General features: G+C 40.0%; 1 protein-coding gene across 1 annotated transcript; it reads left to right on the top strand.

Annotated features, from left to right (window-relative positions):
- Positions 1-9,755: 9,755 nt before the first annotated feature.
- Positions 9,756-24,566, top strand: septin2 (septin 2; the record flags this gene model as incomplete). Its single annotated transcript, XM_079244089.1, has 12 exons — positions 9,756-9,882; positions 10,816-10,858; positions 11,777-11,891; positions 16,189-16,275; positions 16,364-16,487; positions 16,635-16,769; positions 16,847-16,964; positions 17,106-17,207; positions 19,486-19,631; positions 21,057-21,140; positions 22,107-22,167; positions 24,480-24,566. Exons 2-12 carry the CDS (start codon positions 10,835-10,837, stop codon positions 24,564-24,566), a joined length of 1,083 nt encoding a protein of 360 aa, XP_079100215.1. The 5' UTR covers positions 9,756-9,882; positions 10,816-10,834.
- Positions 24,567-27,152: the final 2,586 nt, after the last annotated feature.

Raw genomic sequence — 27,152 nt, 5'->3', positions numbered from 1 at the left:
AGTCGGCCTGGAGACCATGAGACTGTCCAGCTGTGTGTACCATAAATACAAACATCTTGTCTCTTGTCGCTCCTGTCCAACTTTGGTCCCCTTCGGGACTTCACCATTAGGCAGCCCGAGGCGTTGATCCTGACGGCAGGATGGATCCATGTTGTCATGATGTTTCCAGCAGATTCTGATCCTACCATGTGAATGTGGAGCTGAACTGGAGACTCATCAGACCAGCAACGTTTCTCCATCTTCTAGTGTCCAGTTCTGGTGAGTCCAACTTGTAGCCTCAGTTTGCTGTTCTTACTGACAGGAGGGAACCCGCTGTGGTCTTCTGCTGCTGGAGAAAGTCGTTTTGACCATGTCTACATGGCTAAATGCATTCAGAAAGTTTCCAACTTTCTGAAGTGGAAACTTCCAGATCACCTCTTTTGCTCCTGCAAAACCCCAATATATGGTCTTCTGTACACAAGTTCATGGTGGTTCAGGGTTCAGGTCTTGGCTGCAGTGATAAACTTCAATATCAGGGTCTCGGCAACAAGGGGGGGGGGGGGCTTTATTTCATTTACCTCCCTCAATCACAGGCACAAAAGGCATCTTCAAGGTAAGATAAATGGACATAAAAGATCCAGTGGTGCACAAGACAACGGTGTTGGAGGTGATAAGATGCTTTTAGAAAGTGTGTTTTTGCTCTGGGTTTCCTCGCAGCAGACGGGCTGAAGGGATGAAATGACTGGCGGCAGGGGTAAGACGGCTAATCTGTCTCCTTAAAACTGTGCCGTTATCTACTTTACTGTGGGCTCAGGCAGGCTTCCACACGGGAGGCACACACTCCCACACAGAGACAATTATAACTTCTACAGAGGGGCTGTGTTTTAAAGGACTGGACAACGGCAGCGTCAGAGGTGGACAAAGCAAAGAGCCACACAGAGAAAGGATCTATTTCCCTTTATCCCCCCCACAAAGCCTGCAGTTGTTTCTGTTTGGGGAAAAACGTGTTGGGTTTTCTGTACTTGTCAGTGTTTGGAGAGACTTCTAGGAAAGGGCAGCATTTCAACTCCAGAGAGATGGGGGGGGGGGGGGGGGGGGAGAAATGGGTAATAAGAAAAACTGCCAGCAGCTCAAAATGGACATCGTAATCCGGTTATCCCTCAGGCTCTAAAGATACTGGTCCACTCCTTAGGAGTCTATCTTTTCTTCTTATGTCAAAACTGTCCTCTATGCACTCAGGTGGATTAAGGAGTCAAACTGTAGAAAGAAATTGACAGGTAAAGAAAGACCTGGGGGCAGAGAAGAAATGAAAGACGACACAAAGAGGCAGGCCAGGCGCTCCAGCTGGGAAGTCCTACAAGGTCTGACAGGCAGGAAACACATAAGTCAACTGAATGTTGGACAAAAAATCCGCATGTTTATTATTTATTCACTTAACTGTCTGCCTATTTATTAGTTGAGCTGATTTCTGTCAAATTTAATTACAATCCAATCAAAACAAACACAAATTGCATCTAATTTATAATCGTATTCATATGATACATAGTGTAAATGCAACAATTATTCTATTCTGTTCTTTTCTATTCTAGTCATTACACACTTTTATCCAAAGTGACCTACATATGAGTGAGAACATCACAAGCACAAAATCCTGGCTTGGGGTTTTCCTGCCTTGCCTCTTTCCTTTGTGTGGGCGTGGTCACATTGGCATGATCACTCTTCTCTGAACACGTTCCACTCTGTATATTCTGCATGTGACACAGTCACTGAGTCGTCTTGCAGGTTTATTTACTAACAGCAGCTGATTTTTCTGATTTTTTTCTGATTTAACTTGTTAGTTTCTGGTTCTCCTGACAGTTGATGACTTCGTCCTCCCGCAGAGGGACAATGAATCTGTGGCTGGCTTGTACGTGTATATCTATATGTGTATGTGTATATATAGGCAGGTGAGTATGCGTATATATGCACATGTATATGCATATGTATGGTTTTTTTTTTCTCTGTCATTATCTCTCTTTGTCTCTCTCAGAGGTGTTTTCTCTGGTTTTTTTCTTTTTTGAGTTGTCTATCTGTCCCTTTTCTATCCTTTTTCTGTCATCTCGGGTCTGGTCCAGCAGTAAAAACTCTGTAATATGAACAATCATGCAAAATAAATAAAAAAAATAAAATAAAAATCAAAAATATAAATGGGATCATTATATGTATGAAGTGCACTGCCATGCAGCAGTGTTGATATTTTTCCCTGTAGTTATTGTATTGTGTGAAATGCTGTTATGTGTGCAGGTGGCCTTAACTTTTACTATTATTTTTTAAATTATGGATTTTTATTAATGTTGCTATTTTACACCTTTTCCAGGGACAACAGATGAAAATTAACTTTACATCTAAGAGGGACACGTTTGTAGAAATGCTAATCAATGTGTAGTGTTCCTGTTAAAGACCTAAATAAAATAATGAATAATGAATGAAAATATGACTAAATGGTTGATATATTTGAGCAGGCCTGTAATTTGAATGATTTATGGAAAGAAAAGTAAGAAGATATTTTGCTGTATGATGATTTTATAGCAGTTTGTGTGTGTGTGTGTGCGTGTGTGTGTGCGTGTGTGTGTGCGTGTGTGTGAGGCCACGTTTGTTAAAGTTTTCAGCCCTGAATCTAAAGTATTAAGCTTTTCACACCAGTTACGATGGATGTTAATACAAACATTGGCGTTAATATTATGGCTATTTAAACTGATCCAGTAGGTTTGACTAAAAACTCCTCCCCTCCTTAATCTTCTGACTACCAGTAGTTCAATTTGTCCTCTATGGAGGACCTTTGTGAACCTAAATATTTTCATCTCCCTGAATGTTACTGAACTAACACCTTTTGGTTTTTCAAGAGGACATTTAGTGCTTTTAAATGGTACCTCATTTGTGTGTGTGTGTGTGTGTGTGGGGGGGGGGGGGGGGGGGGGGGGGGGGGCTTTGTGAACTTTCTTGGGAAGACAACAGTACATAATACTTTTCTTTGTGCTGATTTTTACTTGAAATGTTGTAGTTATATTTTCATTGAATATCTTATAAACACATTAAATAGTTTCTTAGATAAATGTAACGATATTTTACCACAATATTTAAAAGTTTAAGCAATGTGGACATTTGTTGTTACACATTTTTTTTTCCTGGTAGTCAGGAGGTTAAGGGGTTGCAAGATAATTGTAAAAGAAATTTTAGGCTGAAATTAGTCAAATAAAGTGGGATTTTTGCTGTTGAAATGAAACCAATAATGTAAAGATAAATTTGTTAAAGTATTGCTAAAATTTCTCAAGACATTAACTTATAAACAACTAATTTTGTACATGTAACAAATAAAAAATGTTACTTGACCTCCATGAGAAAAGCTGATTTTAGACATCCAAAATGTTACTGCCCAATAAAGTAAATGCATGTTTTAATGTGGTATTAATACTAGAAATTTTTCTTTTTTCTTTTTCCCCAACTTTCTTTATTGATTTTTTATTCATAAACAAAACAAAGACAACAGTTTACACCCTTCTAACCTGCACACTTACATATGAAGTATGTGAAGTACAAATTAGACTGAAGTAAAAGTCTCATACATTATAATTATGTATATAGAAGCCAAACTATAACATGAATAAAATAAATAACAAATAAATTCTTCAAAATATTTTTCCCTAAACATATATAAATTTTACAAACACCATGGACATTAAAGCCAACAAGAGTCTCCTGCCATCAGACTAACTTGAAATAAAAATTTTCAATAATTGTTGCCTGATTTAGTAAAACTTTCTCAACTCTTCGCCCCTGATGTATCATGACATCCATCATTAGATCAACAAAATCATTCTTTATTTACCGTTACTTTTTGTTGTACTTGAGTCCTGCAACTGGAACTGATGGGTCCATTTTAATGGTCTTTGTTGGATATTTGGTCGTGTCTGAAAGATTCTGTCCCTGCAGTTTATAATCTATTATTTTAATTTCTTTATTTAAATAGTTTGAACTGTTTTGTCTTTTTGTCTTGTTATTTACCTTTAAATCACTTCAGGTTGTTCTCACACATTTGATAAAATTCTATATAAATTAAAGTACTGGTATGTTAAATATAAATGTGTCATTTTAAACCGATGGAGGGTGAGAAGAAGTGCTGCAGATGTACTTGTTTAATGTTGTATATGTGGCTCAGCCAGTGTTGGAAGTCTGGGCTGACAGGGACCGGGGTCGCGGGGTGTGTAAGCCATAAAAACAGATCCAGACATGAGACAGTAGATTCCTGCAGCTGTGTGTTCACTCTGTAGTAGAAGTCACGTTTAAAGTCCCTCTTTCCTCCACGACATAAAGAGTTTTTTGTCAAATTATCAGTGCCTTTTCCCAGTTCACATCATGTAAAATAATTTCTCTAAAGTCTGTAAGCAGTTTATGTTTTTATAATGGAAAGGGCTCATTTAAGGGGTTTAAACCGGTTTGAGACACCAAATCAGTTTTTATGACTGATTTGCTCATTTCAGTCTGTTTTGTTTTGCAGAACATCCCTGTAAAACTACAACCTGCAGTACCTTCAATGTTAATCCGAACACAAACTGATGGATCGATTTCCATCTGATAGGAAAAGTTCAGACGCAGTTCAGTGTTTTGTCACTTCAGCTCCGAGTAAAAACCCTCTAAAACCCCAAAACATCCAAGTCCAACAGAGTTTCTGACACTTCTGAGCGGTCCATTAGGAAGCATTTCAGGGGGAAAATCCCCCACATTTTCACTCCTCTGGGATTTTACTAAATCTTGTGCTTATTCTCATGATACTTAGGAAAAGTAAAGCGGTTTTAATAGCTTTCCCCCTGACACATTGATGGTGGAATATGCTTTGGCTCTGTGGCTGATAGCCTCAATCCAAGGCGGGGGGGGGCGGTGGGGGTCTCTGACTGCCAGCACACTTTCATAAGGCCACATCTAAACGACATGAATGCACTTCCTTCAACATCTGAGGATAAACCTGAAGGCCACATTACTGTGGCAGCCTCTATCAGCCAGCTTGTAATACAACCGAGTCAGCAGTCAATGAGATCCATTTGCAAGCAGGCATTTGTCAGCGACTCGCCGCCACCGAGGCAGGAGATTTACAGCATCCTGCAGGAAATTAAGTGCTGCTTGAAAAGTGAAAGGTGCCGGCTAAGCAGGCAGCTGCTTACTTTAAATGACACGCTGGTTATGGAGTGATCATGGTGGAGGGGAGAAAACCCAACCAGGGGCTTGAAGTGGGTTCCTGATGCCAGCTCTGCTCAGAAGATCTCTGTGTGAGGTTTCCTGCATGAAACATTATCTCTGATGTCTCCAGTATCTCCAGGTCTCTTTCACCTGCAGACACAAAGTATCACTGAAATGACTTACAGAAGACTTTTAGTCTGCTGGTCCTCAGTTAGGGAGTCTTTGTGGACCAAAATTAACACAAAAAAGGACAAATTAGTTTAAATCAGTTGTGTTTTTTAAACAAAGAACTAAGTAAACAAAACAAAACAAAAAATTTAACACAAATATGGGAAGGGAATCCAATTTTGAGTGGACATTTATTTAATTATCCATTCATTTATTTGTTTTATCTATCTATCTATCTATCTATCTATCTATCTATCTATCTATCTATCTATCTGTCTATCTGTCTGTCTGTCTGTCTGTCTGTCTGTCTGTCTATCTGTCTGTCTATCTATCTATCTATGTTTTCACTAACTTTTGAGTAAGAATTCATTCATTCATTTTCTTAACTGCTTAGGTTCACATTGAACCTGGAACATTTAATATAAGTTTATTTATCAGTTCATTTGAAATAACTGGTATTATTATTATTATTATTATTATTATTATTATTAATAATAATAATAATAATAATAATGTAATGTAATCTTGAAAGTGACCACACAAAAAAACAAAATAAAACAAAAAAACATTTCATCCTCTTGTGAAACACTGCATGTTGTGGAAAAGGAGGAAAAGCATCCCTCGGTTCTCTGGCTGCAGATGGGATTAGAGCATCTGTGTGAAACACAGGACTTATCAGCAACTTTCTCTGCCACATTAGCAGGATGGCTACAAAGAAGATGCACTTAAAAATATACAGAAACTCCCACGTTTCACACTATGAGGCCACTCTACAATTGACAGAGCATGGCTCCACTAAGAAGCTTATGGAAATAATGGAAATAGTGTCGCTCCTGTGGAGGTGATATGCTCGCCGTAACAGAAAGGGAGGAGGCTGCTATTTACCAAGATATCTCCTGGATTGGTCTTAAGCAGAGCAGAAACTGTCCTTAGCAAAGCTGGAGGGAGGGGAGCACAGATGCTGTGACAATGGGAAGCTGAGATAAGCTCCTACAGGGGAAGGACAGGACGGCATCAAGTGAGCATTTTCCTAAGTCCTCTGATGCTACTGGAGACAGATTTTGTACAAAACATTTACAGGCAGGAGGCTAAGGCTCACAGAGATGTTTGATGCTTATGTGAAAAATGTCCTTTTATGCAATGAGAAGTCCAGGAAGAGAAACAATGAAACAAGATTTAAACCACAGAGAATGTGCGCTTCTGCACTTGTAGGAGGGAATCTGACTTAATTTTCTCCATACACACTGCACGTCACATGCCAGTACATAATATTAATCACTTTTGCCTTTTGATGAAAGGCTGTTCCTGTAAAAATGTCCTGTCCCAGCATACTGTGCAAATACAATATATACCACTAATAAAACATTCATTAACAATATGTAGCTGTGATACCAGCAAAGGCCACAAGAGATCAGTATAACACACAATATGGATAACAAGCCTGCACATCAAGTTGGTAATTAGTAAGGATTTCTTCATTGTAATACATTATTATGAAAAACTAGAAAACACAAGCCAGTAGTGACATAATACTGGCAATAATAATTTAAATTGCCAATAAAAAAAAATACAGGGCTCGTCCGGGATTTGAACCCGGGACCTCTCGCACCCAAAGCGAGAATCATACCCCTAGACCAACGAGCCACAGTGAAACTGTGTACTTTACAGTACAAAACGGTGTGTGAAGTGTTGTGTCTACGGTTAAATACATTTTTATCAGTCATGCAATCCCCCCAAACACTCAACTTGTACACTACGCCTACACTTTATATAACTTAATATGTACTACTAAACACTAACTTAAACTGTCTGAGTACATCTTTGGTACCCCAACTTCTCTCAACAATAAGTAAAGTTTTTCCCCAGCTCCAAAAAAAACTTGCCGCAAAGTAAACAATATAATTAGATTTTAGAAATAGAGACTGCAAGGATTCGTACGGAAGCCGGGAGCGGCACTGATTGCGTGTTCTTGTTAAATGCAGTTTTCTCGACATAACAGGAAAAAGAACATCTTTATCAAGAGAAAACAGGCCTCGTTATCTCTGGATGGGTTTAGTTTTGAATTTGACCAGCAACACGTCTACAAAAAATAGATCTGAAGCTGAAAAAATAATTAGCACAAAATAAAAACAACTAGAGGAGCATTTGACAACTAATTAGGTTAACTGGCAACCGGTCAGGAACATGACTGGGTGTAAAAGGAGTATTTCAGAAAAGTGTAGTCTCACAGCTGTAAAAGTGGATCAATTAAAAATAAAACAGGGTGGAACATTCATTCATTCATTTTCCTTACTGCTTAATCCAATGAAGGGTCACAGGGAATCTGGAGCCTATCCCAGCAGTCTTTGGGCAAAAGGGAGGGTACACCAGTCCGTCGCAGGGCCACACAGAGACAATCACACACACTCACTCCTAGGGGCAATTTAGAGTAACCAATTAACCTAACAGCCCTGCGATGGACTGGCGAGCTGTCCAGGGTGTACCCTGCCTGTCGCCCAAAGCCGGCTGGGATAGGCTCCAGCTTCCCCGCGACCCTGAATGGAATAAGCGGTTCGGAAAATGAATGAATGAATGAATGAATTAACCTAACATGCATGTCTTTGGACGGTGGGAGGAAGCCGGAGCAGGGTGGAACAATTTTCGAAAATGTTTCTTAAAGTTAAATTGTAAGACTATGAAGATCCTACCATTTACAGTGTAAAATATCATCAAAATATTCAGAGAATTAGCAGGAATCTCTGTGTGGGTTGGACGAGGCCAAAGGTCAAAACTGAATGCTGATGATGTCCGAGTCTTCCAGTAACAATGAACTAAAACTAGACATGATCTTTACCAGAAACCATTGCATGGGTTTAGGAAGACTTCCAGAAATCAGGGATTGGTGTATCAGTAATCTGGAGTTCATACATCGATATCTGTCACTCAAAATATTAGATTCTTACTTTTTGAATATCGAAATACCACTCTGCTTAATCTGTGTGAAGCCCAACCACAGTCCATTCCTTCTGTGTCACATGATTATGGTAGCCTGTCAGATGTCATGATGATGTTGCTACTGTTAAAAATGATGACGTTCTGCTTTGATATTTGCTCATTCAATGCATGTTATAACACATTATGCTTTATCATATTTATCACAATGCCATTAAAATAATATTTTAAATTTTCATTTAATTAATGTGAATAATTTTATGTTTGAAATTCATTTTTAGGGTTTTTTTAAATCTTGTTTTTATCTTTCACAAGTCTAATTTATTATAGTTTTAAAGACATTTCTTCCCAGTATTGATGTTTTTGAATATTTTATACATTTCTTTCCTTGCAATTGTGGTGCCTCCTCACATTATAATCTTTAAACACCACCACACACTCATTGCATATTAAACATCAGTTTGGTGCTTGAATATGACGGCAAAATAAACAAATACTTATCAGTCCAGGCGGGGTTAAATCTGCGGTTTTTGTTGTCAGTTTTGCATTATGGGACAGAGAGCGACATGCTTGCTAGCACTTGCTGCGCTAGCACTCTTACAACTTCACAACACAACAACATATGCTGGGGTTATGTTGCTAAGCACAACTGCACTGTGGCCTCACAGCAAGAAGGTCACTGGTTCAATCCTTGGCTGGGGAGGGGTTTGGTCAGTGGCCTTTCTGTGTGGAGTTTGCATGTTCTCCCCGTGTATGCATGGGTTCTCTCCAGGTACCCTGGCTTCCTCTCATCCAAAGACATGCATGCTAGGTTAATTGGTTACTCTAAATTGCCCATAGGAGTGAGTGTGAGCGTGAGTGGTTGTTCGTCTCTGTGTGGCCCTGTGATGGACTGGTGAGCTGTCCAGGGTGTACCCTGCCTGTCGCCCAAAGCCAGCTGGGATAGGCTCCAGCTTCCCCATGACCCTTCATTGAATTAAGCGGTTCAGAAAATGAATGAATGAATAAGGTTGGCCACATAGAAGTTGCATGTGGCCCGTGGGCCACCATTTGAAGAGGCCTGGTCTAGTGTCTTGCTATTGGTACCATTGGCTGAGAGATGTTAGAAACGTCGTTTCACAGTGTATCATTCACAATTTTAAAAATGTTGTGGTGGGGAAGGGGGCCCCTGGAACACTCTTGGCCCAGGGGACTGTGCACTTTTAATCCGGCCCTGGTCGTATACATTTAATAGGTGTTGAGGTAACTTACAACAAGGTAGTCTGATAGGAATGAGAACCTAACCGCGCACAAAAAAAAGAGAGAGAAATCGATTAGGAGTCTCTGTCTAGTAACATAAACAAGTCCATCAAAGGAGAAAAGTATTTGTAACTTCCGCGAGCAGAAACTGAAGTCTCATTTCCATCTGTCGCGGTTGTGATGAAAACTGTTCCCCGCCTCTCCCGCTGCATTGTGGGCTACTGTGTGCGAAAGGAAGCCGCTGCTGCTGCATCGGAATCCGAAGAATTCGAGGTGTCCGCCAAGCCTACTGTTCATCTCCAGCTTGTATTTCCGTTCCTCCATCTTCACCATCCTCTCTGCTGCGGGCTCACCGTAAGTTAACACGGCGCTCTTCATCATTTATTTACCGCTAAGTGTCCCGGTGTTGCGTCGGATCAGGTTTTACTTTAAAAGCGCGGACGCTAGCGTTAGCTGCTCTAAGTTAACGTCGCGCGACACACCGGCTTGTTTGTTAGTATTAGTTAACGTCATGCTAAGTTAACTAGTATAAATAGCTAATAGCTTGGCAGTAAGGGTTTAATCCGACTTTCTGATACCCTGTTGGCTTGTTACCTTCATGAAAATAACTGCAGCTTATTAACTGGCTAATGTCAGTTTCAGCCGGATGAAGCTAACTTGTAATGCTCCCTAGTTAGCATTACATTACTAGCCTAATTAAACATAATTAACCACAAATGTTTTCTAACTTTTCAAACAAACAAATGCTTAGAAAATGAGGAAACAGTTCAAATACACAAAGTAGTTTTCTTTCTCGTTATGGTTGTGTTACAACTTCAAGTTAATTCCTTTTTGTTTCAGCTAAAACCTGCAAACTAGGAGCTGCTAGCAACAAAGTATTGAGGAAATGAATGAAATTAAAGAGCTGAGGGATTAACATAATAAGCATTTCGCAGTCTCATCCCCAAATCATAGTGTTGTAGAGAAGGATAGCAGCTTTTGTGGTGAGACTGAGAGCATTCACAGCACATCGCAGACTTCCTGTCTCTGTCAGTCAGGCCTTTATTTCAACCATCATCTCTGCAGAAACTGAAAACAAGCCACCACCATGACTTCATATAGCTTTCTGTAACTTGTAACAAACACAGACTCAAATTTAGATCTGCAAGTATGGATTTATTCTGCAAAACACGACATAAAAGCTACAAAACATAGATTTCCATTAGTGGTTTCTTGAATCTATGCATTTCTCTATGTAATCTATGTCTACAGATGCTCAATCTAAATTAAGTTTATTTTGCATTTCAGGTTGATCAAAAAGAAAAAAATGTCTCAGGCTGACAAAATGAAGGTAAGAATAAGAAAACTAAACCTTAAGGTGCAGTTTCTGCTATGCACAGCATATACTGATACATTATGGGTGGTGTGGCTCGGTTAAGAAGCATAATCGTCTTTTTTAAAGACATTATTTACAGGTTTGGTCCAGAAATTAGACTTTACTGTGAGAGTAAAGTTTTGTGACCCTGTAAAGTGGTTTTCTGTGGTTATCAACGCTAAAAGCATTGCAGGAGTATGCTGCTTATTGATCTTATCAGTCCTAATCTTCCCTGAAACATAGATACTGAAAATGAAATTAAAGAATATGTATCTTTCTAGTTTATTGGGGGTATTAACCTCTTCCTCACATGGTTTAATTTTCTCTCCCTCTTATCTGAGATGACATACCTGAAATAAATTACTTTTACCTTCACAAGTACAAGAATCATGCCGGAATGAACATGTGTTTTACTACATCAGTCTAAATTTAGGTGAAACACAGCAGAACAGGTTTTTCTACAGCTCAGGTAATCTGAGTTAGTCGTGTCAGATGAGGAACTGTGCTACAGTAGAAGCTGAAACCATGAACCTGAGCAGATATTTCCATGCAGGTGTTGCACAGGTAAATATAGTCATTTAGCTGAGTTCCCCCTCGTCATTCTCTTATGCTACACTAGCATTGATGCTTCCTAGTGTGTGCAAGCCTCTTCACTGCTACCTGGATCTCATGCTGAACCCCCCCACCTGACCTTCATACTGGGAGTTCTGTGGTGAAGAAGTTTAATCTAACTGGATAAGAAGTTATAAATACCTGTAACAGCTAGACTGTCCATAAGCAGAAGTGCTCCGTGTTTTCGCTTCTACATCCTGTTATTGGTATCATGCTCACGTAAACATGTTTGAATTTACCCTGCAACAAAAACATGACCTTAACTTTCTTTGTTTTCTACAGCAGGGACAGTTCACCAACCCGGAGACCCCGGGGTACGTTGGATTTGCCAACCTTCCCAATCAGGTTCACCGCAAGTCGGTGAAAAAAGGTTTTGAGTTCACTCTGATGGTAGTCGGTGAGTGTTTTATTCGCATTTTCTCTCCTCTTCTTGCTGTTTAAAGTGATAGTCTACCTCAGACTGGATTGCACCATGACTGTTAAATAATGGAGATAAATGTTTGCATGGATCTCCAGATGGATTTTGGTCTTTTTGTGGGACCAAGATGAAGTAGACATGAGTGTGGCTGCTCAGCGGGTTCAGGCAGCAGAGTAAACTCCCGGTTTGTGAATCTCAGTGCTTGTTGGCGAAGAGGGGGAGGGTAGCAGCTACCCTGAACACTGCTCATCCTTCTGCTTTAAAATAAACCAGAGAGGAATGTTGCCTGTGTGCCTCCAGGGACTGATTCACATGCTGGACAGTGAGGCCGCCTGGTTTTCCTACTGCAGGATCACTCGCTGAGCATTTATTTAGCCTCTGAGTCCAGCTCATAAATAAATCTGTTTTGCTTTGTGATGAGTTTGATCATGTTCTGCTTCGCTGATAGAAGAAATGAGGCCAAATGAAAATCATTAGTCACCTCTAGACGACACAGGCAGATTTTCCTCCTTTATTTTCTGTCCCCTCATGCATCTACCTCGCAGTTTGTACATTATTTATGTGTCCGTTTGGCTTTTGTTGTGAAAGATATTTTTGGGAATTGTGATTAAAGCCCCTGGTGGGAACTGCTGCACTGCCTACCTGCGTTCAGCACACAAACTGACTCAGCTTCTTAAAATATTTTGCTTGTTCAAAGCTGAAGCATTTGATGCCTCTCGCATCAAACGGATGTTTTTGGAGGGGAACCGCGGGCTGAAGTTGACACATGTCTGAATGGCAGCAGCAGTAGCCGAATCAAAGAACAGTCAGTTGAATTTAAAGCATTTTTCCTCCAATCTGTCAGCTCAAAGTGCTTCACAGACACAACAGAAATAGAAATAAGCCAAAAAGTTTTTCATGTTGTTTTCTCTCTCTCTCTCTGCTTAAGCAGAACTGAAATGTTATTTGTGAAGAAATGCAACAGTGAAGGTCAATTACTTAAAAAATAAATTAATCAAAACAGATTAAAATAGGTTCAAATAAATAAAAGAAATAAAGTGTAACAAATAAAAATGTCAAAGGTATAAAACCAGGCTAAAAATGGAATAAAATAGTCATTAAAATACTTCAGTAAACCAGACTGAGGTAGAAATGAAAAACAATTCAAATAAAAACCGAGTTTACAAAGTAGGTTTATAGTTTGGTGATGAAAAGCTTTGTGTTTCCTGATGTTGTCAGGTTCAGGAAGGACCGAACGGCTGGCTCGCTGCGCTGGTACTGGAATTCTCCACTGGTTCAGTAATTCTCACAAGTTTTAGACTGTTTGTGGTTTTTAACTTCCTACAGAGGTAATAGTCTTAGTGCTGGACTGGAAAGATATTTTATAGCACCTGAAAAAAGTGCCATTTTGTTGTCTTGTTATTAACTGGAGTAAAATTTTACTCTAACTGTATCTAACTATGGATGTTAAAGTGGAACAAATATGTGCATTTCAGGCCTATTTATTTTTATTTCTGAGCCCAGAAGGGCTGGATTGATCGAGTTATTGTCGCAAATCGCTTTATTTCTCAGACCGACCCTCTCCGTAGGCTGTCAGATCAGCCTGCGGGCAAAACAAGTGGATTGAGACTCTTCCGCATTAAGCCCCGCCTCCCGCCACCGCGCTACATCGGGAGCGCGCACCACACCTGCTTTCGCCGTCATTGTAACATCTCATAAACAGAAGGATTAGGCTAATATGAACTCAATAAAAAACAAAATACCATGTCAACACATAGCATCCAGCCCTACATGTTGGAACCTGAATCAGAGCCTGAAAACGAAGTGGAAAACAGCAACCCACAGCAACGAATGCAGCAGGATGTCTCTCTTTGGTAAACTCACCAGCCATCGTTGGAAATAACTTTATCCCACGTTTTCCACCTGCCTGATGTATTTGTACATGCCCTTGTTAACCAGTAGAAGGTAACCAATCACCGAACCTTATCCCCCGGGACGTCACAAGGATTTCCAAGTAGAAAAAACTCTAAAACGACGCGTTTTTCGTTGCCATGGAAACCGAGCAGCGAGAGTGCTGGAACTCAAACTCAAACATGCGGTAGGTGATAAAAAACAGTGCTGTTCACATGTCTGATGAGGATTCAACGCTGCAACACTGTAGAAAGCTCAGAAAACTCCAAATACCTTCATAGGACCCTTTTAAATCTGTCTTATGGCTTGTAGTTATTGTAGCCTAATGTGTGCATACAGGTGTACAGACTTGTGAGTTTTGAAGTTTCCACTCTAGAAACGATTCACCTTGAGGGCACAGACTAAAGCTGGAGGAGAATAAATGTTTTGTGGGTCTTTTTTTTAGCATTTGTAGTCCTTCATGTTGTGGGATCTTTTTAACAGGCACCTTATGGTTTAACACCTCTAGATCACTGGCGTCCCGAACACAATCACTCATATTTTCTTAAGATTTATGGAAGTTTTCCAGCATTTCTGTCCCAACCAGGAGGTTTACAGTCCAGCCACAAATTGTCATGTTTTTTCAGTGACTATCTGTATGGTAAATCCACAATAACACCATTACTTATCACATTCATACGAGGAGGGAAAAAAACTCTCTCTGTTATTTTGGAAGAGATTATGATAAGAAGCCATTTCCTGTCAAACTTTCCACCAATCAGAGAGCTTAAATTGTTGGCAATGTCCAATCAGGAGCATCCAAAGATCAACAAGCAAGCAGAAAGTTCTACATTTGTAGGTCTGCTCGATTTACTGCGTGGGTGACCCCACGGAGAGCCGGGTGGGCAGTTTTTACGCAATTTGAAATAGACTGTCATCCGGGCCATCAGCTGGGCGACCTCCTCAGCTGATGGCTTGTTTGCTGTGAACACCTCCTTTAACCACATGGGTGGAACAAACTAATCAGCTGGTTTGGAGATAAACTTAGAACTTGTTCCGGCCTGATAATGTTGATTCGTGACCTTTTATTGAAGTTGAGTAGATAGTGTCAAATTAACATAGTCTCTAAAACATCTGCAACTGATTTTATGATTCTTTTCAGCTGCCCGATGCAGTGATGTCTGAAACAAACTTACTGTCCTTATCTGTTAAGAGGCCTCCAACGGACACTGTTGCATTTGCAAACTCCAACCATAAAGAAATATGTACAAACTTATGGTTTTGTTCTTAACGTTGGAAAATCCACACCTCTTTTGGTTTGGAAAAGCCTCCTTCCACCACCTAACACTTTACCCTCCATTTAAGCAGAAAACTCCTCACTTGTCATCACTTCTTCCGGGGTCATCGCCCGGTTGTTGGTAAAGGAGCGGACCCTGTCTGAAAAGTAATGGTCCTCTATGGCTCAAATGAAGCCATATGCCATGTTTTTGATACACGGTGGCGCTCAAACCAGCTGAGTTGATGGGTAAATAAAAGCATAAACATGTGTAAAAAGACAGCTGGAGGAAGAAGTATAAATAGTTTGTTGTTTGTTTCAGTCTCAGTATTTCTTGTCTTTGAAAGTCAAGACTTGATTGGTTTGTTTTTATGGTGCTATACCTGTTTCATTTTACATAATTTCAGCTTCGTAATCTGACAGCTGAGGAAAATTAATGTCTGGAAATGAACTGGGGTTAAAATGGACGAGCTTCTGCATTTATTTTATGTTTTTAAAAAAAAAGGAAAATGAAAGTTATCAGACCAAAAAATAAAAAAAATGGCTCGTCTGAGTCTTCTAGGTTAAAGACAGATGAATTTGACAAAGAGGTAAATAGGGGTGGGAAAATCAAAACAAAAAATCAAATATCAGGAGTTTTTGCTTTACAATTTCAAAATCGATGTTTTTTTTTTTTTTTGTTTTTTGTTTTTTTTTTTGTTAAAATAATTGATTTTTCTTTTTAAAAATAAAAATAATCCATTGTAAAAATTTTTTCATTTTTATTGTTTTTATTGATCTTTTTACTTATCTTCTTGGGCATTATAGCAGCAAAATGAAGGTCTAGCTACTGTGGGTTTTTTTTCCTAATTGAAATAAGAAAAAATGAGCAAAAAATAAGTTGTATACATTTTTTTTTGTTTTTGATCTACAAAAATCAGCAATATCAAAGAATTGTGAGAATTGCAATTTAAATCTAATTGGCACCTAAAAAAATCAGAATCGAATTGGTACAAAAGCATATTGTCACAGCCCTAGACAAAATTTAGAAGATCTAATTTGCTGTTTTGCATCTGGTCTGTGTGTGAAAAGCAGCTTCGCCTGATCTTCTTTAGCATGGATTCATTCATTCGTTTGTTTCACTGCTTAAAGGTGAATCTGGACTTGGGAAGTCCACCTTGATCAACAGCCTTTTCCTGACCGACCTTTACCCTGAGAGAGTCATCCCAGGAGCCGCAGGTAAAACATCCTACCACAGTTTATCGTCCAACAAACGGGCGTGATTAGAGGTGCTCGGACCGACTGGTTCCATGTGTCTGATTGATAGAAAAGATAGAAAGGACGGTTCAGATTGAGGCGTCTACGGTAGAAATTGAGGAGAGAGGGGTGAAGCTGCGTCTCACGGTTGTAGACACGCCCGGATACGGAGACGCCATCAACAGCCAGGACTGGTAGGGCGTCATTTTAAGGTTTTTCTTCTCTCATCCTGTGTTTAATTCTGATATTTTGTGGATTTTTTCTGTTTGCATAAAAAGATTTTTAAAAGCAAGTTTTTTTTTAACTAGATTTCTTTAAAGGAAAATTTACTTTTCATCCAGTTTCAGCACCATTATCAGTTACATTGACGACCAGTTTGAGCGCTACCTCCACGATGAAAGCGGGCTGAATCGCAGGCACATCGTTGACAACAGAGTTCACTGCTGCTTTTACTTCATCTCCCCTCTCGGCCATGGGTACGTCCTTCTCTATGTGTGTGAATACCCACGGTTTTCCTTCTCTGACCCTTTGTTCATTTCCTTTTCCCAACCAGCCTGAAACCTCTTGATGTCCAGTTCATGAAGGCCATTCACAACAAGGTCAACGTGGTTCCCGTCATTGCCAAGGCCGACACACTTACCCTCAGAGAGAGGGAGCGGCTCAAGCGAAGGGTGAGGAAAGCTGGCTCCGTTGTTCAGGAAACCTTCCAGTTCCCGACTCGGACTCTGCTCTGTGTCAAGTTCATGTGTGAAACAACATTTTTATCAGAACAAAGATCCTAACTGCGGTTCTCTTGCTTTTATACCTGTAAGATTCTCGATGAGATTGATGAGCATGGCATCAAGATCTACCACCTTCCTGATGCTGAGTCTGATGAAGATGAAGACTTCAAGGAGCAGACCAGGATTCTCAAGGTTATCCTCTGTCCATTCTCTTTTTTATTTAAAGGGATGCCTTGTAAGTTTTGGCCACTGGGGGGCGCTAAACCTGTAACTCTCCCCACTGTCGTAAAATGAAACGTCTTCATCCAAGAAAACCCTCACACAAAGCAAAAACCGCCCCAAAAACATGACTGTATGATAGTGTAAAGGTACTAAGCTTAAACGTAAAGCGCCTGAAGTGCTGCTTGCAATAACACCTACTGTATTTTCACGACTTTAAGGCGGACCATATTAAGGGGCAGACTCTCAGTTACGGGTGCTTTTTCTGTATTTAACACATACAAAAGGCGCGGACATGGTAAAACAGACCGGTACTCTAGCTTAAAACATGCTTGCGTGTGTTCTTAAAAAAAAAAGCAGCTGAAGAAAAACTGAGTTACTTTGTTGAAGAATTTTAGCTATTTTCACGTTTTTTGATTAATCTTCATTCACAAATTCTGTATCCGAAGTGAACAGCTGGGCTAGTTCTCCATCGAACATGTCGGGTTCCCTCTCGTCATTGTCTGAGTCAGTCTTGTTGCCGCGTGGCTCCTCATAAATGATGCCGGCTTTTGCGAAAGCTCAAACAACGGTAGCCCAAGCATCCATTAACAAATCGTGGCATAACTCTCCTGGCGTTGCCTCAAGACTGTGTTTGCCATCTGTCATCCATCGCTCCCACGCCGTTCGCAACTTCACTTTGAACGCCGTGTTTATACCAATGTCCAGCGGTTGGAGTTCCTTCGTCGAGCCCGAATTGGCTCAAGTCAGTCTTCCAATTCGGGCCACCTTGCCTTGTTTCCGCGGAAACTCAGCTTCGTGGTCTTGATTTGGCGAAGCTTGTTTTCCTGTTTCCTCCACTTGCGAACCATGGATTCATTGATCTTGAATTCTCTCCCGGCTGCTCGATTCCCATGTTTGTCCGCGTAGCTGATAGCTTGCAGTTTGAACTGTGCTTCGTAAGCGTGTCTTCGCAGGAGCCATTTTAATAAGGGGTCATTAGTCACACCGATGTTGTTTAGCATTTTGCAAATACCGGTACTACATACCTACTGACGACGTCCCTTTAGCGTCTTCTTTCCCGCCACACTTCCCCCTTTAACGTTCTCACGCTGCCCTCTGTTATGTCTGCCTTTTATCTAAATGAGCAGCGTGTCGGAAACGCTCTCAGACAGTCAAGCAAAGCTCTCATCAAAGTAACACAACAATATTTACAGATACTGGAACTCGGTAAGGCGCGCTGTTTATTTTGGAAAAAATACAAGACTTTTAAGTGCGCCTTATAGTCCCAAAAATACGGTAATTGACGTGTTTTGATCGCTGATATTGCGTCCAGTAATGTCAAATTCAAACACTGATGCGTTTTTACCTTTTATTGTCCACCGTGCGTACCATGAAACAAATCTGTTAGCGATTATTGTCAGTATATTGTCCATAATAGGCGATGTCCAGAAAGAATGAACATACAACGAACGGTCAGAAAACTGTGTTCACCTTCTTACAAGCAGCACCTGTCACCTGCAGAAAGGTTCCTAGTTAAATCGGTTGACCATAAATGTACAGTGCTGCCATCTAGTGTACAAACATTATATTTATATATATATATATATATATACACACACATATACAAATAATTGGGAAATCTCCTACAGATAGTTTAGTGTATTAAATTAAACTTTAACTTTTGTACAGCTCATGTCAATAAGTTATTGTTATGAAAACATTAGCATTAGCTTCAACTAGCTGCAGTTAGCTTCCACTAAACAGCAAAATAAAGACAGACGTATCCTGCAACATTCTGCAGCTCCTCAGGAACTTACTGCCGTTGTTCTGAATAAACGCTGGCTGGAAGATGTGAAACAGTTTGGTACGTTTGCATAACAGACTGAGAGCTAGCTTATCAGATAACACTGATGCTAAGAGAGTTTTACATCCACACTGGTCTTCCATCAGACTCCAACCAGCAGGTGGACTCGTGTCTTTCCTCTAGAGCGATCCCTTTCCCGCTTTCTCTTTCTGGCCTCCTCAGACACCGTTCTCACCTTCTGACTTCATTCATTACAGACTTTGGTTGGAAGAAAAAGTAGCAGAAAGCAGCGCCTCTGTGTTTATAGAGGGGTTCGTAAAGCAAAGCGCTCCAGGTCACATGATCCCATGAGAGACAGATCCGCTCCTGCAGAGCTACAATGTCTGGTTTCTGAAGAGGGCGGCCTCTTTCTACATACAAACATAACCATGACACATTTTGGACGGATGAACTTCTCTTCTCCAGGCCAGCATCCCGTTTGCAGTGGTAGGATCCAACCAGCAGATTGAAGCCAAAGGGAAGAAGGTCAGGGGTCGCCTGTACCCGTGGGGCGTGGTGGAAGTGGAGAACCCAGAACACAACGACTTCCTCAAGCTGCGTACAATGCTGATGTAAGAGAAGCGAACGCCGAACGCTTGTATCAGATAAAACATTTAAGCAGCAGAAAATCAGAAGTTTCTCAAAACAAATGGTCATGAAACACTCATCCAGTCTTTTATGTGGTCAAATATCTCTCAAAACGGACTTCTGTCAGAGTTTCTTTCTCATCTTTTAGAGAAAATATCTCAAAACGAGCAACTAAACAAGCTAAAGGTCTGAATACAAGAATAACTTTTTTTTTTTTTTTTTAATGATGTCTGAAACACATTTACACTTAATGAAATCAGTCGTATTTCTAACAGCTTTCAAGGCACAATTAATCAATTATTCATTCACTCCACTTTTACCACCGGTGTGTGAATCCAGTCTGCAGCGAATCTACAAGCCAGCAGTGGTGACAAGGTGGGGTGAAGCTCTGCATATGGGAAGGTGCTCATAAAACCTCCAAAGCTGATGGAAATGGTCTTTAAACTGGTTCTGGGAGGTCTTGCAACATGTTTTCACAACTAAAATTTGATATGAAATAACAATATAATCTCAAACAGAGTCAGTCATACGATTCAGCATGGGTGTAAAAAACCAATTTTACTATTAACTCAGGAAGAAGTAACGTGCTCACAAAACTCGAGAACGTGTTTATTTTGGTTCATTTTTCTAAACTTTCTAAAAAAAAAAAAAAAGTGTTAACTCAAAATCTTTAGTGATTCTGCAACAATGTTTTAGACTTTTTTAAAATACACTTAAACAACAGAATGCCTGATCAAATCTGTCAAACATTAATTAATTTTTAGGATTTTAAACATTTAAATGCCAGTCTGATAATATTAATTATTTATTGAATATATTTTAAATTTATGAATTATTACTGTCAAAGCTTGGCAGTAAGTTGATTAGATTGCGTTTGTGTTTACATGTAGTGTGAGTTATTCTCTTCAGTAAGTCTCGTTAACTTACAACTCCATGTTTTAATGTCTTTGTCACTTCAGTTTCAAACTATTCCTTTTTAATGTCAGCATTTCGTTTTGTAGGAAATATTTCTTTTCTTGGATTCTCCAGATTCAGCCGTTTTCCTGCTGCAGGGAGCTGAAGGAGGTGCTGCTCCGTGACGCAACTGGCATAAATACAAGAGCTTCCTGAACCTGCCTATAACGCTGAACAGCTGAATCTGGTGGAATCCAGTTAAAACATCTAATATCACGTCTTTATTCCCAGTTAAATGCTGACATGTCAGACTGGACTGTTGGAAACTGTGATGATGAAAAAATGTAAACCACTGTGCATGAAAACCACCATATAAAAACACTCACCATGTTCTCTTGCACACACACACACACACACACACATTGAAGACACTTTCTGCTCCTGGTTTACAGTGACAACAGAACACCCGACATGCTCTTAAAAGCATATTTCTGAACCTTTTCTCTCCCTTGCAGAACCCACATGCAGGATCTACAGGAAGTAACGCAGGACCTGCACTATGAGAACTTCCGCTCGGACCGCCTGAAACGGGGTGGCAGGTTGTCCTCCCATGGTTACGTTCTGCCTCTGTCTCCTGCGTACGTACCTGTCTGTCAGCTTGCTTCTCAGCACCTCCCCCCACCTCACACAGTGAAACTGATGTAGGAAATACACACATCACACACACAGAAACTGTACGGTAGTGATGCTAGGTGTGTTAGCTGGACATCATCAGTCTGCATGTTAAACTCCATCAGTTGTCTGGTAGGTGGAGCTGGGCTTCTTACTGGGAGCCTAGTTTTACCAGTTTAGTTGTTGGTAGACGCTAAAGGAGAAGAAAAAGCATGAGTAGTTGGAGTCTTTGTTTGGGATGGAAACAGGATTACTGTGTGTGTCATTTAACATAGTGTGGTTATATCATCATTTAACCTTCATGTAGAGCCAGAAGATGGCTTTAGTCTCTGTTCTAAAGCCAACCCAGGATAAGGGACTGGTTTTACTGTCACCCCATTGCCTTGCCATCTGTCCAACGATGGCGGCTGTCAATCTGTCCGATCCCATGAGAGGACATTTGGAGGTACTGTTTAATGTTCCGTTAGCCGGGGGAGGCAAGCTGTTCCCCTGACCTGTCGCACTCACCGCTTCCTCTCTTGAATCTTCTCCTTTCATCTCTGTAGTGGTTTGTCGTAGACACCCACTTTCCCCATCACAAGCTACTGCTCTGCAGTGACAAACTAACCCACTAGCCTTCTCTTCCACTTCCTCAGTGTTGCTTTTTGTCCCGTTTGCCTAATGCTGCTTAAAACAGCGTAACATTCTCTCTGCTACTCGCTCCAGTGTCTGCTCTGACTTCTGTGATAAAGATCACGCAAAACCATTGCACTATTCTGCCTTCTTTAGCTGCTTCTGCATAAATGATCATAAATTGTTTGGGTCGTGTCGAGGAGACATATTCCAGGTTGGTACTGTAGCATTCAGCGCCACGGTAATGCTCAAAGTAAGTGTAGTTGTGTCCCCCGGTGCAGGAAGGCCCCGGAGCCAGAGGAAATGGACAAGGACATGATCCTGCAGGAGAAGGAGGCTGAGGTGAGACGTTTCCTGATTATTACCTCCGCCGAGGAGCTTAGGTTTTATACCGCCGTTTATCTGTTTGTGTTCAAGATCAGTTTGTTTATTTTGTTTATTTATTTTATGGAATGCAGCTTGAGATGTACCATTGTGTTTTCGAGGGGGATCCAAAAATATTAAACAATACGTTATAATCAACAATTACACAAATTATACGCAAAACGATCTTTAAGATACAGACAAAACAAGACAAACTTGCTCACTCCTACACCTCTCCACAATCCTGCACATGTACAGATGTAAGACACAAAAATTACACAGCTAGGGATGTCGGAACCAGTAATTATTGAACATGTCACAGAATTGCAAAAAAAAAAAAAGCAAAAAAAAAAGGCAGTAATGTAAGGGCAATATGAGAATAAATTATGTTTACTCATTATTTTATTTGATTATTTTTTTTAAAGGTTTTTTTTTTTTTTTTTGTTTACCTACATTGGTTTCACCGCTACACAAAGTTATGACACTCCTAGGGATTATAGATGAACAGCATTACAACAATGATAACAAAAAATAAAGACAATAATCAATAAATGAATACCTCCAAAAAGGAGTATGTTGTTCAGTCTCACACAGAATAATGTAATAGAACTAGAAACACAAGTCAAAAGGTTATGGATGGATTTTAATGACGTTTTCAGGAGTTGTTGGAAATGTGAAAAGGAAGAACTGATTTAAGTTTGGTGGTATTACTTTTTTTTTTTTTTATGTTATTACTTTGTTTTCGATACTGGAAGATAACCGTTTCAACTCGGATTGGACGTCACCGTCATAAAAACAAAAGAAGAAATGTGAGCTTCTTATTGGTCGAGAAATCAACAGGAAGTCATCACTGTTCACTACGAGCTTCACTGTGGAGGTCCGCGAACATAATTTTCACATTTTTAATCATAAAATGTAACAATAAAACGAAGTGCGGTGGAATTTACCTTCAAAGTTCCCGGAAAAAACGCAGCTCTTAACGGCTGGATTAAAGACCTAGAAAGGCTGGAATTGTCCCTAATTCACAATAGATCAACCAAACCGTGTGCTTGTGATAGCAGTTTCCCACATTAAGTTTCGTTGTGTGGTTCCTGAGATATTTACCTCCACCGTGGAGGTCATGTTTTACCCGACGTTTATCTGTTTGTCTGTTTGTGTTCAAGATAAGTCAGAAAGTTACGGACGGATTTTAATTAAATTTTCAGGAGTTCTTAAAACTGTAAAAAAGGAAGAACTGATTGAATTTTGGTGGTGATCCAGATCCCGATTTGGATCCAGGAACTTTTTAAAGGCCAAAGCGGAGGTTTACTCTCTGAGTGCTTTTAGTTTTTCTGAATATCCTTCTGATTTTCCCTCAGCTGTGACAGGAGACAACGTCAGTGTGTTTGCAAACTACATAACTTGTATTTCAAGTTTTTCAACGTGTAACTTCTGTAACAAGTACAGGTAAACATCAAATGTACAAGTGTGGGTTAATCCCCCGCCCCCACATGCTGTAAAACCAAGCAGCAACCTCAGACGGTTAAAAGTGAAGCCTATGCTTAAATGGCAAAACTGCAGTTCCCCCTTCATCCACTAGGGGCTGCAAAACAGATTGAATCCCCATAGACTCCCATGTTAAAGAGACCAACTTCACAGCAGAAATAAACATGTTTACAGCCTGGTTCAAAAATCCATTTTAGGTTTAATAGGTCAGGTTTACCTTCATGACAACTGTGGAGGGAGTGAATTTTTTTCCTAACTCGCCCGTTTAAAAGTAATTTAATCTCGAAGTTCGGCAAATTTAGGACCGTGTCCTAACACGGATTGACAGGTACCCGATCTCCCAATCACAGAACAACCGCGGTTTTTAGCCGGTTAACAACGTGACTTAGCTTTAGCTCACTTACCTCCGTTAGCTGGTTAGCTCCAGTTATCTCCGGGTTAGCTTTTAGCTACAGAAAGCTCAGAGTTCATTCGATGCCAATCATCCACCATGACGCTCACAGCCCCCCTCTCAGCTCCACTTCTTTGCCCATATTTGTATGTTCCGGGTGAGACGACACACATGCCCCTGCCAAGATGGCGATGGTAGGAACTGCCCACCGAGCTCTTCAGAAACCTACGGGTGACGTCACCGAGGCTCCGCCCATCTTTTTATACAGTCTTTGTATAAAACCGACCTGCATGTTCTGCCTTGCAGAATTTATCGTGCTTGACGTGTTTGTGTAGTTGTTACATTTCCAAACGGAGCGACAGGTTACAGTTCCTAAACGCACCTGGCTTCATGAAGCTGTTTCTTTGTCACGCAGCTGAGACGGATGCAAGAGATGATTGCCAAGATGCAGGCTCAGATGCAGAAGCGAGGAGAAGGAGAGGGTGAGGCTTCGCATGTTTGACCCCCACCACCACCTCTTTATGACCCTGTATTCTTCTTCTGTGGTTTTAATAACCCGATACTAACCTGGTTTGTTTGGTTGTTTCCTCCTGTAGGTGTTTGAGCCTCTGACAACGTTTGACTGCAGGAGTGTAAAAGCTGTCTGGTTATCAGCCCTCGCTGCTTGCCACTATTTTATTTCAGCTTCAAGTGACATCTGAAGTCATGTTTTTTTTTCTTTGTTTTTATTTTTAAATCCATTTAAATATGTATTCACACACTGTTTATATAAATACATTTAATGGTTCTTTTTTTGTTGTTGTTTTTTTAAAATTCTTTTTTAGAACAACCAAACCAAATGAAGTCATGTGACCCATCTGTTATTGGACTGATCTGTTACTAGTTTATTTCCTTTTTTCTCTGTTCACAAAACCAAAGTTATTGCTGCTTGTTTTCAGTTTCTTTTATTCTGTGAAAAAAAACTTCCATTGGGAGAACCAACTCTGGTGAAATCGTGTAGCACAAGCAAACAAAAAACCTTTTTTATTCTATTGTTACATAAATATGCCATTTTATACATATATATATATATATATATATATATATATATATATATATATATATATATATATATATATATATATATATTTTATCTTCAGAAATTCCTTTGACCATTCGATGTAACCATGCCATGATGTGTTGATGTCGCCCAGCTCAAACACATGAGCCTTTCTGATTTAAAGTGAACAAATTAGCATCTCATTAAGTGTTAGCGTGTAAAACTGCCTTTCAGTGTGGTTAAGCTCTGATTTAAACTGTGACCCCAACCTCTTCCGTCTTCCTGTACGCCTGATAAGCGAAGGACGAGCGCAGCACAGTTAACCAGGTGCATTTTTTCCACCCCTCCTCTGCTGTGAAGTCACGTGATGGGAGCAGTGATAAAGTTTTACTTGGGTTGATGCAGTGGGATTTAATGGGAGTAAACTTCTATGTACCAGTGCTGGAACTGGTTGTGGTGTCTGTGGCCACAGCGGATGACCCAATGAGGTTGGTGTCGCCAACGTTCCCCTCACCAGCCAGCATGTGAGGTCTTGACATTCCTCTTTGTGCTGTTTTTACCCAACATTGAAGTACCAAATATTCTTTTTAATGCATTTATTGTAATACAAAGGTTTTATTAAACTTCAGCAATCTCATCTGGGTTGACTTTTTTTCCATTATGAATGAATTCTGATTAACTGTAAATATTTTTAGACTTTTTGCTCACCATGTGCACTCACCGTCCACTTCATCAGGTCCACCTTGCTGGTACCTGATTGGCCTCCTTTTACCTTCGTAACGGCCTTCATTCTCGGTGCCACAGATACAACATGGTATTGGAAACATTCCTGAGATTTTGCTCCGTGGTTGGGGTTAGGCATGATGAGAATCTCTGGTTCTACACGATTCCCAACCTGCAACCATGCACAGACCCCCGTGTGATGGTGTAACTAAGGCATATCTGCATAGAGGCAAGTTGAGCTGTATCTACTGCAGTTTTTATCATGTTGGCGATGTGTTCACATGGAGCAGGTGTCCTGGGAGCCTGGAACATCTAAAAACGGGTCCCAAAGTGAATAAATTAGGGGTCATGGAGATGATGTGAGCTTTGTGACATGGTGCATCATCCTGCTGGAAGATTCCATCAGAAGATGCTACACGGCTCGGAGATGGATCAGAAAGAGGCCAATGAACACACACAACTCACATTAAGTTCAAGACTTTTAACTTGGTGAAATTTACAGAAAATGTAAAAAAAAACACTATTATACTGCCACAGTTGCACAGTTGTTTGGATGCTGCTGTTCATGTCTGTGTATGTGTATATATATATATATATATATATATATATATATATGTACACAAGATTTTTTAATTTTTTTACATTTACTGATTAGATATATTTTTATTTTAAATTTAAATTTTTCTACATGCCCTTTATTTATAAAATAGTTGTATTTCTACTATTAGTGTTTTTATGTTGCATCTTTTCACCGAAGCAAGTTCCTAGTCTGAAATGTGTTCACAGACAATAGCAATAAAGTTTTCTGACTCTGAAATCACAAAGGTAGGCCATTGACATAAAACTAATTTATAAATCCCAAACACTTAAACTGAACTTGATGTGACGTCTCATCTTGTGTCTAAATGAGGGTTTGAACCTGCTTTGTGTTTGATGTCCTTGTTGAGAACATGAGTATTTATATGCACTTTTAAAGTTTTATGGAAAGTCAAATCCAGTCCACCTGTAAAGGTTAGACTGGATTTAGGTTCATTCTAACATCACATAAAAAGATTAATATCCAACTTCTTCAGCGCATATCACAGTTAATGATTTCTTATGTCTTTAATTGATCGTCTCTAAAGTCAGAAACAACTAAAGCTGCTCTGACTGCAACAGTAAACTTGGACTTTTATGACACAATAAAGGAGTGTAAACGCAGTGGGTGCAGTATGTCAGTGGGTCGGACACAGGAAACAGAAATGTGATGGGACAAGCCGGATCAAACACACATAAGACGATGGAGCATTTTCCATAGACTTTATTATAGCTGTACTGACAGTTATA

Source organism: Telmatherina bonti (genome assembly GCF_933228915.1).
Source record: "Telmatherina bonti genome assembly, chromosome: 7".
NCBI lineage: Eukaryota > Metazoa > Chordata > Actinopteri > Atheriniformes > Telmatherinidae > Telmatherina > Telmatherina bonti.
Note: the sequence above shows the minus strand (reverse complement) of the source record. Positions and strands in the feature narration are given on the sequence as shown.